Source organism: Haliotis cracherodii, unplaced genomic scaffold, assembly GCF_022045235.1.
Source record: "Haliotis cracherodii isolate W230 unplaced genomic scaffold, xgHalCrac1.p SCAF_2, whole genome shotgun sequence".
NCBI lineage: Eukaryota > Metazoa > Mollusca > Gastropoda > Lepetellida > Haliotidae > Haliotis > Haliotis cracherodii.
The window spans coordinates 72,453,347-72,470,926 of NW_027266275.1; the positions used below are offsets into that span (position 1 = coordinate 72,453,347).

At 46.7% G+C, this 17,580-nt stretch overlaps 1 protein-coding gene across 2 annotated transcripts in view; it reads left to right on the plus strand.

Moving 5' to 3' along the window:
- Window positions 1–17,477, plus strand: part of LOC139468488 (uncharacterized) — a 40,992-nt gene extending 23,515 nt beyond the window's left edge. Inside the window, exons 3-10 of one of the 2 annotated variants that reach the window (XM_071250473.1) lie at window positions 206–306; window positions 1,061–1,189; window positions 2,623–2,781; window positions 3,506–3,621; window positions 4,235–4,352; window positions 5,922–6,074; window positions 9,663–9,679; window positions 14,220–17,477. In XM_071250473.1, the coding sequence (XP_071106574.1) occupies window positions 206–306; window positions 1,061–1,189; window positions 2,623–2,781; window positions 3,506–3,621; window positions 4,235–4,352; window positions 5,922–6,074; window positions 9,663–9,679; window positions 14,220–14,294 (868 nt within the window). In that variant the 3' untranslated portion in view covers window positions 14,295–17,477. The remainder of the gene's footprint in view (window positions 1–205; window positions 307–1,060; window positions 1,190–2,622; window positions 2,782–3,505; window positions 3,622–4,234; window positions 4,353–5,921; window positions 6,075–9,662; window positions 9,680–14,219) is intronic. The other variant, XM_071250474.1, reaches the window with a different exon arrangement.
- Window positions 17,478–17,580: the final 103 nt, after the last annotated feature.

The window sequence follows — 17,580 nt, forward strand, 5'->3', positions numbered from 1 at the left end:
ATGACTAGGTCCTCCCACGATATACGATTTCAATGATGCACACATGTATGACTAATGTTCGTCCTACAGAAAAAAAGCATTATAACACTGTATATCCCTTACATGCCACTGTGTGAGATAGTACTCTGTTGGATTAGATGGGATCACCTCCTTCTCACGTGATTGGCGCCGTAAAACTTAACTCACCTCTTACCGTTACCTACAGATCGGAGCCCTACAGGTTCGGCCCCGCCGTCTTCGTGGACTACACCTGCCTCGACTTCCATGACGTCTCCACCACCACCCTCTTTTACTACCAGCCAACAGGTACCATTCGTGACTATCTATATATATGTACTCGTCATATGTGTATACTCACTGTCCTACACACTTTGTTACGGCATTACTCTATACGCGTTGTCAGGGGCGGTGGGGTAGCCTCGTTGTTAAAATGTTCGCTCGTCACGCCGAAAACCCGGGTTCGATTCCCCATATGGGTACAACGTGTGAAGCCCATTTCTGGTGTCCCCCGCCGTGATATTGCTGGAATATTGCCAAACGCGGCGTAAAACCATACTCACTCACTATACTCACTGTCGCGTCTTTTCTGTTTACCCGTTGTCGCCTACATTATGTGTGTCACGCCTTTACTCTTTGTCGTTGTCATATCAGCATTCATTGTTACTTTTCGTCGACATTGTCATACCTATCCTCTATGTGATATGTAAAGGTCTTGTCACGTGTCTACACCCTGTCACGTGTAAACGTCTTGGCACGTGTCTTCATCATGTCACGTGTAAACGTCTTGTCACGTGTCTACATCCTGTCGCGTGTAAACGTCTTGTCACGCGTCTACATCTTGTCGCGTGTAAACGTCTTGTCACGTGCCTACATCATGTCATGTGTTTACTCTGTGTCACGCTATCAGTAGTTGACTCGATCTTTAGCCACTTTTTTGTAGCCGTATGAAGGAACATAACATTGTTTGGCATTCCTGAAAAAAACAAAGATGCCAAACTTATTTTACTTCATCCTCCTTAAACCAACACGATAATAATTAAAGGTCGCCATTACATTTCAGCTAAAAACGTTGACTCCAACAATGATAGAGTGGTCACGTTCTTCAACACCACCGCCCCCACCTTGGCGGACGTCTGTAACGTCGAGGCCTCCCCCGACCCAGGGACCTACTCTTTCATGATGTTAGAAGGTGAGTCGCTGCAATGGCTGTGACACAGTTTGGAACAGATTTCAGTTATGCCTCACGTGTCGGCGTAACGAGAGAGGAAAGGCTGAACTCGAGGCATGCCTCGATGTTTACAATGTTTGTTTGTTGTTTAACGCCGCACTCGGCAATATTCCAGCTATATGACGGCGGTCTGTAAATAATCGAGTCTGGACCAGACAATCCAGTGATTAACATGAGCATCGATCCACGTAATTGGAATAGGATGACATGCATCAACCAACTCAGTGAGCCTGACTACCCGATCCTGTTAGTCGCCTCTTACGACAAGCATAGTCGCCTCTTACGACAAGCGTAGTCGCCTCTTACCAGTCGCCTGAAACTCATGTGGACGGGTGTGGTACTAACAATCAAGGGCCATAACCGGCACGGATCTGCCACGCTTAAGGGACGCAACTCGGCGAATTGCGTCATCAGTTTCCCCGAATGTATTTTCACGGCGGAATATGCAGCAATAATTTCATAGCTTGAGTGAAAGCCGTTAAAATTAGGATTTGCAAGGGCTATGAGAATGCCTGTTGTAGAGTGACACAACAGTATCCCTCTTCTAACCCGACGGGGCTTTGGTCTTACGCTGGCTTAGCAAGCTCTATATACAACTAGAATATCACTATGGCGTTAATCAATATCTAATATAACCGTTTTAGGCAGAATGTGGGATTATACGACCGCTTCATGCAGTTATTTGTGATAGGCATTGATAGTTGATAGTCGGATTGGCAGTCCTAGCAAGTGCTACTGACTAAACGTTTATAATGTATATAAATCTAGAACTGTTAATGGGGACACAGAGACAATCACTCAAGTTCCCACAGGAATAGGGCACTAACTACAAAGTCCCATCCTCGATTATCACGGTATTATATCTCCATTTAATACCCTGGACCTTTTCATCATCATGGGTGAGTGAGTGAGTTGGGTTTAACGCCGCTTTTTACAGTAGTCCAGTTATATCACGGCGTGTCAATTTAATGTGGGATGAAAGCCCAAAGTGATGCAGGTCTCAGACATTTACCACCTCGGTGAAACCCACGGGCACGGGTATGGTGCTGACAAACCTAGAAACATAATCTGGGCAAACCGGGATTCGAACCCACAGTCAAGGGAGTGCAGCGAATGGCAGCGCCTCAGACGACCGGGCCACCCGTGCCCCCTTGTCATAATGGCTTCAGTTTGTCCCAAATTCGAACGACACGGCGCTAAGAGTAACCGCCCAGTGAAATTACTCAAATGAGTGGGAAAAATTACGTGGTAAGTTAGTTATAGGAGGGATGAAGGTGGTGACGTCACAAACAAAGCTATGGTGGCGAATCAGTCCAGGGTATTTATCATTACTGAGTGAAAATATAATAAACGAGAATGACAATGAGTTGTATGAGAGTATTCTGTGTCCCTAGGCTCCCTGGACGAGTCTGCCAGACGGTGCCCGGATGTCATCCTGGGGCAGTACAACGTCATCCTGGCGGCATGCCCGGGAGGTGCGGAACTCGACGTCTGCACCGACAAGAAACGCCTCGACTTCAACTACACCCAATGTGGGACCGGTCAGTACTCAGGTGGGTGTGCAGCACTGCGGGGGAGTACTGAGTATTACAGTCAGGCTGTGGTCTCATATCAAGGCGGCAATCGAGGATGCGAGGTCTGATCAGAAAATATTTAAAATGACGTTAACAAAACCAGCTTTGTATCCAGCAATGGTATCCCTGATCTGGGCGTTACACCTATTGTCAAGAGTGAATGTAGTTTAACGCCGCTTTGAACGGCGTGGCAGCTTGGTGTGGATATTTATCAAGGACTGAATGAGTATGGTTTTGCGCCGCCTTAGACACGAGAAATAGGCTTTACACAATGTTGGGAATCGATCCCAGGCCGGGCAAGCCAACGCATTACCCAATAGACTACCCCAGTCCTTGCCGAGAAATATTAAGTGGAGAGACAAATGTTAACAGATTCGTCAGGAAGATAAAACAAAATTAATAAAATTGTATTTTGGCGGATCCATACACCAAATTATCAAGTTGCTATAACACATGTTCTGTTTCCAGGGTAGATGGTATATAACTATCTGTATAATAAGTTGTTATAACACATGTTCTGTTTCCAGGGGAGATGGTATATAACTATCTGTATAATAAGTTGCTATAACACATGTTCTGTTTCCAGGGGAGATGGTATATAACTATCTGCATAACAAGTTGCTATAACGCATCTTCTGTTCCCAGTGGAGATGGTATATAACTATCTGCATAACAAGTTGCTATAACACATGTTTTGTTTCAGGGGAGATGGTTTATAATTGCCTGTATGACTCCGTCAATGGCGACATGACGTACCTCACTCTCTACAACGACGCCCAAGACGAGAGCAGCAACCCCTTCATTCCCTTCTCCTGCGTGGTAAGTCCAATAATACTACGACTTCTTCTCTTAGACATCATAATCATCATCACATTACAAGAATGGTCAAAGGTACGATGTTTTGACCTTGATCGGGTCACAAAGCGATCGTAGCACTATGACTATCGATAATGCTATGTTAGAACATGAAAATCGTCGCAGAGCTGCAGTCGTCTTGATCTGTGAGGCCGGGTCAACGGATTGACCATTCTTCTCAACTCCCTTGAGAGTATAGTCACGTTAATATGATCTTTGGGAAGACGTTGGACCAGTTTTCTTGTATTTGTAAAAACTGATCAACTCATCTGATATGATTGAGTTTAAGTGAGTGAGTGAGTAGGATTTTACGTCGCTGTTAGCAGTATTCGGGTGGGGATGGTTAAAAGGAATAGGCTTCACACATTGCATCCATGTAGGGACTCGAATTTGGGACTCAACACAGCCCACCCTTGTAGGGTAGCCTGTTGCCTTTGATAACATGTCCTATGTATTTGGTCTTCCCTGGAACTGAAAACACCATTCTATTCACAGTATTTTAGTTTACAAATCATGAAAACCGACTGGATCAATGTTACAACAGGTTCACACGCCTCATCTGTTCTTTCATTTTAAGGTGATGGCGACGTCAAGTAACGGAGTGAGTTTGACGCATGCGCCTGGAGACTGCCAGAGCGGCCAGACATCAACCGAGGTGACCGACCCAGGAGTGTCCAAACAACTCACGCTCGTCAGTAAGTAGAGTAATTGTTAGACCTGGTATCAAACCCCTGTGTGGTGGTGCAGTCAGAGTAGGGTCTACATGGTAAGACCTGGTATCAAACCTGTGTGGTGGTGCAGTCAGAGTTAGGGTCTACATGGTTAGACCTGGTATGAAACCTGTGTGGTGGTGCAGTCAGAGTTAGGGTCTACATGGTTAGACCTGGTATCAAACCTGTGTGTGATGGTGCAGTCAGAGTAGGGTCTACCTGGTTAGACATGGTATCAAACCTGTGTGTGGTGGTGCAGTCAGAGTTAGGGTCTACATGGTTAGACCTGGTATCGCCCCACACTGCAATATTCAAGCTATATGACGGCGGTCTGTAAATAATCGAGTCTCGACCAGACATTCCAGTGATTGATATCATGTGCATCGATCCGCGCAATTGGGGTAGGATGACATGCATCAACCAAGTCTGCGAGCCTGACCACCGGATCCTGTTAGACGCCTCTTACGACAAGCATAGTTGCCTTTTACGGCAAGAATGGGCTGCTGAAGACCTATTCTACTCTGTAGCTTAATGTAGGAGGAAGGCCCGACGTGGTGCAGGGCTTTTACCACTTTGGTGAAACCCACGACGATAGGTATGGTGCACACAAATCCAGAAACATAATCAGATGCGAACCAACGGTCATGGGTTCCCAACACTCCGCACACTGACTTGCTGCGCTCAGACGACTGGATCTGCCGTGTTCTCCATTGTAATGAAAGACACATTTTGTTTTAGTGTTTACCTTTTATAAGATAAATGACTGATTTGTTCATTAACCCTCCGGCAGAGTCAGACTCAAAGTCAGATGTCAGATGTGTTTAGCGCAACTTTTAACAATATTCCCGTTAGTTTGTGTGGTGCTGACAAGCCAAGGTTCATAATGTTGCTCGACACAGCGGCGCTTCAGATTCGTTGGGTGCCCATGACACCTCCTCGACAGATGTTCCCCTAATGATCATTATTTTAATATTTTTTTGTGAACTCTTGAAGGATCAAACAAAAGACGACGGAATAAGTGCCCGGTCCTGAAATATCAATAATATGCTTACAGTAAACTTACATCCCCATGAATCCACTCCAATGTCTGGGCGCTGACACAGCTCTTTGGATAAGGTTGGATGTATGTTTTAGTATTTTTGTTGAAAATGTGTCACCAGCTGACAATTTGATCATAGAGTTGCTGTATGTTTACCCGATCACCTATAACATTCCCATGTAGAAATGTTAAGTATGCTTAAAGGGACCCGTCGTAAGAGGCGACTAACGGGATCGGGTGGTCCGGCTTCCTGATCTGGTTGATGCATGTCATCCTATCCGAGCTGCGTTGATCTATGCTCATGACATCAATCATTGGATTGTCTGGTCTAGACTCGATTATTTACAGACACCCTTTATATAGCTGGAATAGTGCAGAGTGCTGAGTGCGGTGTTAAACAACAAACAATGTATGCTGAAAGGAAGGGGTGGGGATGTGGTTGTGTTGGGGTTCCACATCACTGCACCCTCCTGCTCTGTGTTCGGTGTCGTAAAAGTGATACGATTCTGTTATAGGTAGCTGTGAAGCGCCCACGACGACTGCTGCGCCGACGCCGACGCCGACGCCGGCTCCAGGTACGGTGACGACTGTGAGTGGCTCGACCACCGCAGCTTCTAATACTCCCTCCGGCTCTACTACAACCTCTTCTTCTACTGTAGTTGATGGATGTAAGTCTGGCTCTCTACGCCGCACTCACTCTCTCTCTGTGCTCCTCACACCCTCCCCGGTACTAAACATCTTACCCTAAAGGTCCAGTGGCTATTACGAGTTATGTTCTTCTATGCCCCTCCTATTAACCAGTCAGATTCAATCTCTCATATCACTTGCATTTGCTTGAAACAAAATGACGTCGCCCAGTGAAGACGATCTGAAATTAGACGGGCCATACCTCGCGAAGTGCATCAAATCACGAGAGGACCTTGATTAAAAACATGAAAAGATTTGGATAATATCTGTGGACGCCGAGTTGACGGTACACATAATTTGCAAATCCTGCAGTCGACCGATAAGTGCACGTTGAAATTCATGTTGTTTAGGAACCGGATGTATAATTCATTTCGCGATTTTGATTGGACTATTGGCCTTGTTAGTCGAGTCAAAATATAAATCCATAATTGCAGCCTAGTTCGGCAAGGGTTGAAACTGGACTTTTACAGTCCGTCAGTTAACTCCCTTGCCTTGAGAAGATGTGTACTAAATATCAGTAGCATCCTCGGCTATCCAGGGTATCATATCTCAATTCTAGTAGGATTCGTCGCTACCATAGGTTCCTTTCGGAACGGTCGTCACTACGTCAATCTCTTGAATCTCAGCACAGAATGTCTGTCTCATGTAAGTAATCTGATTGGACGAGCATCGTTTAGTTTTACAAATCAGGGTCAACTTATAGCTAAGGCAGCGGGTGAATCCAGGGTATTTATCATAATATGATGGAGACATTACACACTGAAAAATCGAGGATGACGTATTATTAGTTGTAGTATTAGTAGTATTAGTAGTATTAGTAGTAGTAATAGTAGTAGTAGTAGTAGTAACTTCAGATACCAATGGCTAATTTGGGCCACAGAAGGTCTCCTTCCTGTTGCAACCAATATTCTCTCTGACTAGGGTCTTACCCTCCACAGATGCTATTGATACCAATACCCATACCAAATACCTGTATTTTCTACACCAGCTGTTTCGTTAAATGTCTGTGTTCCTTTTACATCTCCGACAATCACACAACTGTACCTTCACGCTACCTTCTGGAAAGAAACTGCCGTGGCTGACTAACTGACAGATCTGTGATATCCCTCCTTCCCTGTTACTGGCTCGTGTGTGTCCAGTGCTCTCCCCTGTTACTGACTCGTGTGTGTCCAGTGCTCTCCCCTGTTACTGACTCGTGTGTGTCCAGTGCTCTCCCCTGTTACTGACTCGTGTGTATCCAGTGCTCTCCCCTGTTACTGACTCATGTGTATCCAGTGCTCTCCCCTGTTACTGACTCGTGTGTATCCAGTGCTCTCCCCTGTTACTGACTCGTGTGTGTCCAGTGCTCTCCCCTGTTACTGACTCGTGTGTGTACAGTGCTCTCCCCTGTTACTGACTCGTGTGTGCCCAGTGCTCTCCCCTTTTACTGACTCGTGTGTGTCCAGTGCTCTCCCCTGTTACTGACTCGTGTGTGTACAGTGCTCTCCCCTGTTACTGACTCGTGTGTGTCCAGTGCTCTCCCCTGTGTGTGTCCAGTGCTCTCCCCTGTTACTGATTCGTGTGTGTCCAGTGCTCTCCCCTTTTACTGACGCGTGTGTTTACAGTGCTCTCCCCTGTTACTGACTCGTGTGTGCCCAGTGCTCTCCCCTGTTACTGACTCGTGTGTGCCCAGTGCTCTCCCCTGTTACTGACTCGTGTGTGTCCAGTGCTCTCCCCTGTTACTGACTCGTGTGTGTACAGTGCTCTCCCCTGTGTGTGTCCAGTGCTCTCCCCTGTTACTGACTCGTGTGTTTACAGTGCTCTCCCCTGTTACTGACTCGTGTGTGTACAGTGCTCTCCCCTGTTACTGACTCGTGTGTGTACAGTGCTCTCCCCTGTTACTGACTCGTGTGTGTCCAGTGCTCTCCCCGGTTACTGACTCGTGTGTCTACAGTGCTCTCCCCTGTGTGTGTCCAGTGCTCTCCCCTGTTACTGACTCGTGTGTTTGCAGTGCTCTCCCCTGTTACTGACTCGTGTGTGTACAGTGCTCTCCCCTGTTACTGACATTCTGACATGGTACAACTGTAGGATGTGAACAGTTGGACACAATACAACTGTTGGATGTGAACAGTTATACATGGTACAGCTGTAGGATGTGAACAGTTAGACACTGTACAACTGTAGGATGTGAACAGTTGTACATGGTACAGCTGTAGGATGTGAACAGTTAGACACTGTACAACAGTAGGACGTGAATAGTTAGACACGGTACAACTGTAGGGTGTGAACAGTTAGACACGGTACAACTGTAGGATGTGAATAGTTAGACACGGTACAACTGTAGGGTGTGAACAGTTAGACACGGTACAACTGTAGGGTGTGAACAGTTAGACACGGCACAGCTGTAGGATGTGAACAGTTAGGCACGGTACAGCTGTAGGATGTGAACAGTTAGGCATGGTACAACTGTAGGATGTGAACAGTTAGACACGGTACAACTGTAGGATGTGAACAGTTAGGCACGGTACAGCTGTAGGATGTGAATAGTTAGACACAGTACAACTGTAGGATGTGAATAGTTAGACACTGTACAACTGTAGGATGTGAACAGTTTGACAGAGAACACCACTAGAATGTAAACAGTTAGACATTGTGCAACTGTAGTATGTGAACAGTTTGATACAGAACACCAGTAGGATGTGAATAGTTATATACGGTACTGATGTAGGATGTAAACAGTTTGACACATTACAACTGTAGGATGTGAAACGTTAGATACGGTACAGCTGTAGGATGTGAATAGTTAGGCACGGTACAGCTGTAAGATGTGAACAGTTAGACACGATACAACTGTTGCTTGTGAACAGTTTGACATGGTACAGCTGAAGGGTGTAAACAGTTTGACACAGAACACCAGTAGGATGTGAACAGTTTGACATAGTACAACTGTAGGATGTGAACAGTTTGACACAATACATTTTAGGATGTGAACAGTTCGACACAGAACACCAGTAGAATGTAAACAGTTAGCATACAGCTGTAGGATATGAATAGTTAGACACAGTACATCTGTAGGATGTGAATAGTTTGACACAATACAAATGTAGCATGTGAACAGTTGGACATGGAACAGCAGTAGGATGTGAATAGTTTGACATGGTACAACTGTAGGATATGAACAGTTTGACACAATACAATTTAGGATGTGAACAGTTCGACACAGAACACCAGTAGGATGTAAACAGTTAGCATACAACTGTAGGATGTGAATAGTTAGACACGGTACATCTGTAGGATGTAAACAGTTTGACACAGAACACCAGTAGGATGTAAACAGTTAGCATACAACTGTAGGATGTGAATAGTTAGACAAAATACAACTGTAGGATGTAAACAGTTTGACACAGAACACCAGTAGGATGTAAACAGTTAGCATACAACTGTAGGATGTGAATAGTTAGACAAAATACAACTGTAGGATGTAAACAGTTTGACACAGAACACCAGTAGGATGTGAACAATTAGACACAGAAATCCAGTAGGATGTGAAGTTATATGTGTCACTAACGCTGTTTCTCACTCTGTTCCAGCTACGACCACCGAGAAGGTAAGTGTTGACCCAGCATCTCCACAGATACGTCAGTGATGCTAGCTGATGATCTAGTGTTCCCATACACGTCAGTAAACAGGCAGGCCACTCTCACAGGCAGGCGGCTCTCACAGGCAGGCCGCTCTCACAGGCAGGCCACTCTCACAGGCAGGCCACTCTCACGGGCAGGCCACCCTCACAGGCAGGCCACTCTCACAGGCAGGCCACTCTCACAGGCAGGCCACTCTCACAGGCAGGCCACTCTCACGGGCAGGCCACCCTCACAGACAGGCCACCCTCACAGGCAGGCCACTCTCACAGGCAGGCCACCCTCACAGGCAGGCCGCCGCTCTCACAGGCAGGCCAGTATCACAGGCAGGCCACTCTCACAGGCAGGCCACCCTCACAGGCAGGCCACCCTCACAGGCAGGCCACCCTCACAGGCAAGCCACCCTCACAGGCAGGCCACTCTCACAGGCAGGCCACTCTCACAGGCAGGCCACCCTCACAGGCAGGCCACCCTCATAGGCAGGCCACTCTCACAGGCAGGCCACCCTCACAGGCAGGCCACCCTCACAGGCAGGCCACCCTCATAGAAAGGCCACCCTCACAGGCAGGCCACTCTCACAGGCAGGCCACCCTCATAGAAAGGCCACTCTCACAGGCAGGCCACTCTCACAGGCATGCCACCCTCACAGGCAGGCCATTCTCACAGGCAGGCCACTCTCACAGGCAGGCCACCCTCATAGAAAGGCCACCTTCACAGGCAAGCCACCCTCATAGGCAGGCCACTCTCACAGGCAGGCCACTCAAACAGGCAGGCCACCTTCACAGGCAGGCCACCCTCACAGGCAGGCCACTCTCATAGGCAGGCCGCCCTCACAGGCAGGCCACCCTCATAGGCAGGCCACTCTCACAGGCAGGCCACCCTCACAGGCAGGCCACCCTCACAGGCAGGCCACCCTCACAGGCAGGCCATTCTCAAAGGCAGGCCACTCTCACGGGCAGGCCACTCTCACGGGCAGGCCACCCTCACAGGCAGGCCGCTCTCACAGGCAGGCCACCCTCACAGGCAGGCCACTCTCACAGACAGGCCACCCTCACAGGCAGGCCACTCTCACAGGCAGGCCACCCTCATAGGCAAGCCATCCTCATAGGCAGGCCACTCTCACAGGCAGGCCACCCTCATAGAAAGGCCACCCTCACAGGCAGGCCACTCTCACAGGCAGGCTACTCTCACAGGCAGGCCACCCTCACAGGCAGGCCACTCTCACAGGCAGGCCACCCTCATAGAAAGGCCACTCTCACAGGCAGGCCACTCTCACAGGCATGCCACCCTCACAGGCAGGCCACTCTCACAGGCATGCCACTCTCACAGGCAGGCCACCCTCATAGAAAGGCCACCTTCACAGGCAAGCCACCCTCATAGGCAGGCCACTCTCACAGGCAGGCCACTCTCACAGGCAGGCCACCTTCACAGGCAGGCCACCCTCACAGGCAGGCCACTCTCATAGGCAGGCCACTCTCACAGGCAGGCCACCTTCACAGGCAGGCCACCTTCACAGGCAAGCCATCCTCACAGGCAGGCCACTCTCACAGGCATGCCACCCTCACAGGCAGGCCACTCTCACAGGCAGGCCACTCTCACAGGCAGGCCACCCTCATGGAAAGGCCACCTTCACAGGCAAGCCACCCTCATAGGCAGGCCACTCTCACAGGCAGGCCACTCAAACAGGCAGGCCACCTTCACAGGCAGGCCACCCTCACAGGCAGGCCACTCTCATAGGCAGGCCGCCCTCACAGGCAGGCCACCCTCATAGGCAGGCCACTCTCACAGGCAGGCCACCCTCACAGGCAGGCCACCCTCACAGGCAGGCCACCCTCACAGGCAGGCCATTCTGAAAGGCAGGCCACTCTCACGGGCAGGCCACTCTCACGGGCAGGCCACCCTCACAGGCAGGCCGCTCTCACAGGCAGGCCACCCTCACAGGCAGGCCACTCTCACAGACAGGCCACCCTCACAGGCAGGCCACTCTCACGGGCAGGCCACCCTCATAGGCAAGCCACCCTCATAGGCAGGCCACTCTCACAGGCAGGCCACCCTCATAGAAAGGCCACCCTCACAGGCAGGCCACTCTCACAGGCAGGCCACCCTCATGGAAAGGCCACCTTCACAGGCAAGCCACCCTCATAGGCAGGCCACTCTCACAGGCAGGCCACTCAAACAGGCAGGCCACCTTCACAGGCAGGCCACCCTCACAGGCAGGCCACTCTCATAGGCAGGCCGCCCTCACAGGCAGGCCACCCTCATAGGCAGGCCACTCTCACAGGCAGGCCACCCTCACAGGCAGGCCACCCTCACAGGCAGGCCACCCTCACAGGCAGGCCATTCTGAAAGGCAGGCCACTCTCACGGGCAGGCCACTCTCACGGGCAGGCCACCCTCACAGGCAGGCCGCTCTCACAGGCAGGCCACCCTCACAGGCAGGCCACTCTCACAGACAGGCCACCCTCACAGGCAGGCCACTCTCACGGGCAGGCCACCCTCATAGGCAAGCCACCCTCATAGGCAGGCCACTCTCACAGGCAGGCCACCCTCATAGAAAGGCCACCCTCACAGGCAGGCCACTCTCACAGGCAGGCTACTCTCACAGGCAGGCCACCCTCACAGGCAGGACACTCTCACAGGCAGGCCACTCTCATAGAAAGGCCACTCTCACAGGCAGGCCACTCTCACAGGCATGCCACCCTCACAGGCAGGCCACTCTCACAGGCATGCCACTCTCACAGGCAGGCCACCCTCATAGAAAGGCCACCTTCACAGGCAAGCCACCCTCATAGGCAGGCCACTCTCACAGGCAGGCCACTCTCACAGGCAGGCCACCTTCACAGGCAGGCCACCCTCACAGGCAGGCCACTCTCATAGGCAGGCCACTCTCACAGGCAGGCCACCTTCACAGGCAGGCCACCTTCACAGGCAAGCCATCCTCACAGGCAGGCCACTCTCACAGGCAGGCCACTCTCACAGGCAGGCCACCCTCACAGGCAGGCCACCCTCACAGGCATGAGTAGCATGGGAAGACGTGACATACTGTGGGTGTCAACTCCCTTTTGCTGTACGATATTTCGGGGGTGTATCACCTTTCTCCTGAGATGCAGTAGCCCTGAATCGTCGTAGGAAATAGACGTAATATAGGCATTCATAGTTTCTTGCTTGACCCAATATTGCGCTGTTGGTCTCTTTTAAGACAATGAATTCAATCTACGCATATTTTCTTTTCGCATCTCGAGGCATCAGTAGGGCCTTGAAAAGGTTTTATGGTGAATTGTTGAGAACATTTCAAGGTTTGACGCATCAGTGACAGAGCTGGTGTCAGGTGGGACTCTATGGTTCGTGTTGAACCATATGTTCCCGTATTTTTTAAGGTGAACAAGTTACTTTCACTTGCATGTGTTTGTGACGGGTGCTACCGACAGGGCAGGATACGCCCACCTTTTCGTGTACAATGGAGATTACTTATGATTATGGAAATGTTTTCTCTCGCTTTTATTTATGTGTGTTTTTTTGTTGAAAAGAATAACATTTTAATGACCTTTCGTATTATATTATTTTTTACAATTCAAGCCAACAAACGAGTATGGTAAACCTCATCATAATCAAGTGAATAGTGATGGATATATATGGTAATAGGTTACCCGGATGTTCACAAAAAAGGGTGAGTGAGTGGTACGCCGCTTTTAGCAATATTCCAGCCATATCACGGCGGGGCACACCAGAAATTTTACCCATGTGGGGAATCGAACCAGGGCATTCGACGTGACGATAAACGCTTTAACCACAAGGCTACCCCACCGCCCATCATGTTCAATTAGCAGAAATACTTTGTTCCATACTATGTTTCCACGATACCTTCATACCTTGGTGGGGCGGTCGGGTAGCCTAGTGGTTAAAGCGTTAGCTCGTCACGCCGAAGACCCGGGTTCGATTCCCGACGTGGGTACAATGTGTGAAGCTCATTTGTGGTGTCCCCGCCGTGATATTGCTGGAATATTGCTAAAAGCGGCGTAAAACCATACTCACTCACTCACTCATACCTTGGTTCTTGCAAGACTGCTAACTTAAGCACAATGCCTGTTAAACGGTTGAAGGCTGAAACGGCAACTCAGCAAAACAGCATTGTTTTGGCGAGGACGCCACGGAAGGCCTAGCGGAAGCCGCACATACATAACGACTTAGTATAATGTACTTTATTAAGACATATTCATCGGTTACAAATAACACATGTAACAATTATTTCAAGGTCCACCTCTTAATTGTCACAATTAACACATAAATTGAATTTGTATTGTCGCTGAAATTCTTGATTAAAGTGTCCGTCTGTGCCAGCATGTACTAAAAGAAGGCAATTGTCCGCCAGGCGGCAAAGTCAGGGTCAGCGAACTTCTGTTGGGTATCTTCAAAGATGCTCGGCCCGGATTTTCAGAGTACCTTGTGATGAACGTTCACTACGTATCTCAATATGGGAGTGTTTCAGATTGTCTTTTTCCCTTATTTCCAGAATTCGGCAACAACCCGTTTTATGGAAGCATGGACCCTCCTGGTTACCCTTACTCTGATTGGCTGGACACTGTAAGAGGGCAAGGTCAGCGTAACCATGGTGTTAGAACGTGGTTCGCCTTTAACGGAGCGTGGAAGTATTTTTTGTAATATCAGCCCCTACGACACCGTGCAATCTTATCAGTCCGCTTTACTTTTGTTTATTTACAGTTATTGTTTTCAGTATTTGTTGTATTTGGATTGTGTTAAAATATTTCAAAATAAACATTTTCCTGATAACTTTATGAAACTGTAATATCTAGTCGTAGTTATCCATCCGCACCCATTAGGCCAAACTCCATCCAGAGTTAAGTTGCCTTGGTTCAAGGTCATAGATACATCCGGGCCACGAAAACCATTATTCCAGGGTTAATACCTGGTCCGACAGTATGCATTCTGTGTGAAAACTTCTTTTTATAGCCTTGTTTTTATCATTGATACAAGTTATGATTATGTGATGATTATGATTATGATTATGATTATTATATGTGCGTCTGTATGCATGCAAAGCAAATGGAATAAAATTATGTATTCATGTCGATGTTAAACAAATTAAGCGTTCTGAAAGAAAATATACGCAGGATATTTGTGGATATTGTCTTTTAATATGAAGTTTACGCGTCATAACGGCTTTTCTATTGGACGATGGCCGGTCATACAACATGATGTCAAAACTATGACGTCCCTAGTTTGGCTCTCACTGCACGACTCTTCATACTCTTAATGAACTCGCTCAAAGTGTAAGTTAGATCTTTGTTTAACATGTGATGTGATGTGTTCATTGTGATGTTAAGAATAATATCCAAGGTAGTGTTCAATATATGACGTTCACTCTGACGTTCAGTGTCACGAGTGATATTCAGTATGACGATCAGAATGATATTCAATAAGACGTTCAATCTGGTTTTCAATAGGTTCAGTGTGACGCTCAGTATATTATCGTGATCCGTATATACCTGCTACACCTGTCACATTACTTCACTATATCCAATACATGTTTGTGTGCTTAATCAACGAGCTTAAATGTACCGTGCAATGTTAACAAGATTATACTCTCTATTCAATAGTTATTACAGGGAAATGTTTGAAATAAACAAACACATATTTTACACAGTACAGGACATAATTATGGGAGTTGTAAAATATTATATCCTTATTTATTACGTACAGATGTATATGCATTTAAAAAACAGAATTAACCTATCTGGCCACAAATGTGCATTTGGGTCCGCCCATTTGATGTTCGGGAGAAGGGCTGGGATATCTATGGATATTTATGCTCGATATATTTTCAGCTATAGATGCAAAACCAAATATTTTTAATTATTATTATGAGCGTGAATATGTTTTAACAACATCTTGCAATAATGTTTCTTTCAAACCTTCATATTTTCTTACATACAGTTTTATGAATTGTTCAAGACAATTTTATCTTGTTATCAATTAGGAAAGAAAATGGTAAAAGAATATAATATCTTAAAAAATATATCATTAATTCAAATTTAAATTTGAACAAATTACAATGAAAAAATGTTACTCAGAATGTTATATTAACACAGACACATTCAGAAGAGAAACAAAATACTCGTTCGAATGCAGTATTTGGTAATTAGTATATGTACACTTTTATATGGTTCACTGTTGTTTTTGCCTCAAATGCGGTTACCTCCCCTACTGAGTTAATAAACATCGTTGAAACCCCGTGGAATAAGCGCTGTAGACTACTCATTAATGTGGCAAATTTGCTAACACACTTTATGAATTAATGGGTTTCGTTAAAAATAAAACTGACAACTAACGACATCAGAATAATGTGTTTAACACATATAACATACCAAAAATACATTGTCACAGATAATTGTAGACAAAATTAGAAGCCATGCATTTCCTATATTATTACCCATAACCCCCATTTAACAGAACTATTACAAATAGAACACGGCAGCCAAATATGCAGAGATACCAGTTGCCTTGGCTACGTCCACTTGAGTTAGTCACAGTTTTCACGTGCAATTGCCAAGAGATAGTAGTTAAAAAGGTAATAACATGATTTGATTTAAGGAAGAGAATATATGGATGTCAGCTTCTTTTTTATGGGAAACACAACGTTTCGTAGTGTATGCTTACGCCTTCGTCGGGTGAATGAATGCCATGAGGAAAAGAGCATGTAAGGACAACAAAATTAATAAGATAACAAAAGGCGTAAATTAACAAAGGGTAGAAACTAACAAGGGAAGCCAACAGATGATTGGCGCTGATAGGTGTTTAGCAATAGACATCCATTCACCTGATGAAGGAGTAAGCATATACTCCGAAACGTTTTGTTCCTCATAATAAAGAAGTTGACATCCATATATTCTCTTCCTTATGTCTTTCACTTCTAAATGCCTTTCAAAGACTTGATGATTTGATTTGCACAAATATGACAAAGATCACACTTCCGGATCCTATTATCAATATCCCGTGACCGTATGAATAGCTTTTTTCAGTTACCCTTTACTGATGTATTGATACACTATTAATGTTCCTTCTGTAACAATGAATAAAAGGTTTGTTAAACCATCTATCTGTTGTATATAAAAAATATATAGCTGTGTTAAAACAGGGGAATGAATTTACTTAGCACTGGAATTCTTATTTGTCTTTGGGGCACGGGTAACTCAGCCGTCTGAGGCGCCGCAATTCGCTGGACAGAGTTGCGTCCCTTGGCATGCCAGAACCCAGTGATCGTGGGTTCGAATCCCGGTTCTCCACGATTATGTTTCTTGGTTTGTCAGCACCATACCCGTGCTCGTGCGTTTCACCAAAGTGAGGTAAATGTCTGATACTTGAATCACTTCGGGCTTTCCTTCCACATTAGGCTTACACGGAATACCGCTCGAATCGGCGTTAAACAAAACTCACTCAATCATTTTGCCAAGATGTGTGGCAGACATTTTCTCTTTATGTCAACAGTTTAAAGCCTAAAGACTAATTAGTATATGAAGAATATTCGACTTTTTATTTTTTCGATAAAATGCCAGCCCCGATATCAGAGGTGTCCACTAGTAGATTGACATGTGAACTACCGCGTGTTCCGTAATTTGTTGCCACCAGTATATTATGCGAATTTCCAGAAACTGACGAGGATCACCCCATGTACGTGGGTTTTGGTGATAACATGACTGACTTGTACATCCGCTTATATCATGTTCCTTCCTATTGTCTAATAAACCATGTCTACCCCAAACACTGTTTCTGTCATATGTAATCCCTTTGTATCCTGGACTACCTCCGTGGTCTAGTGGTAGCGGAGTCAGTATACTGTGAGTGGGGTATTCATG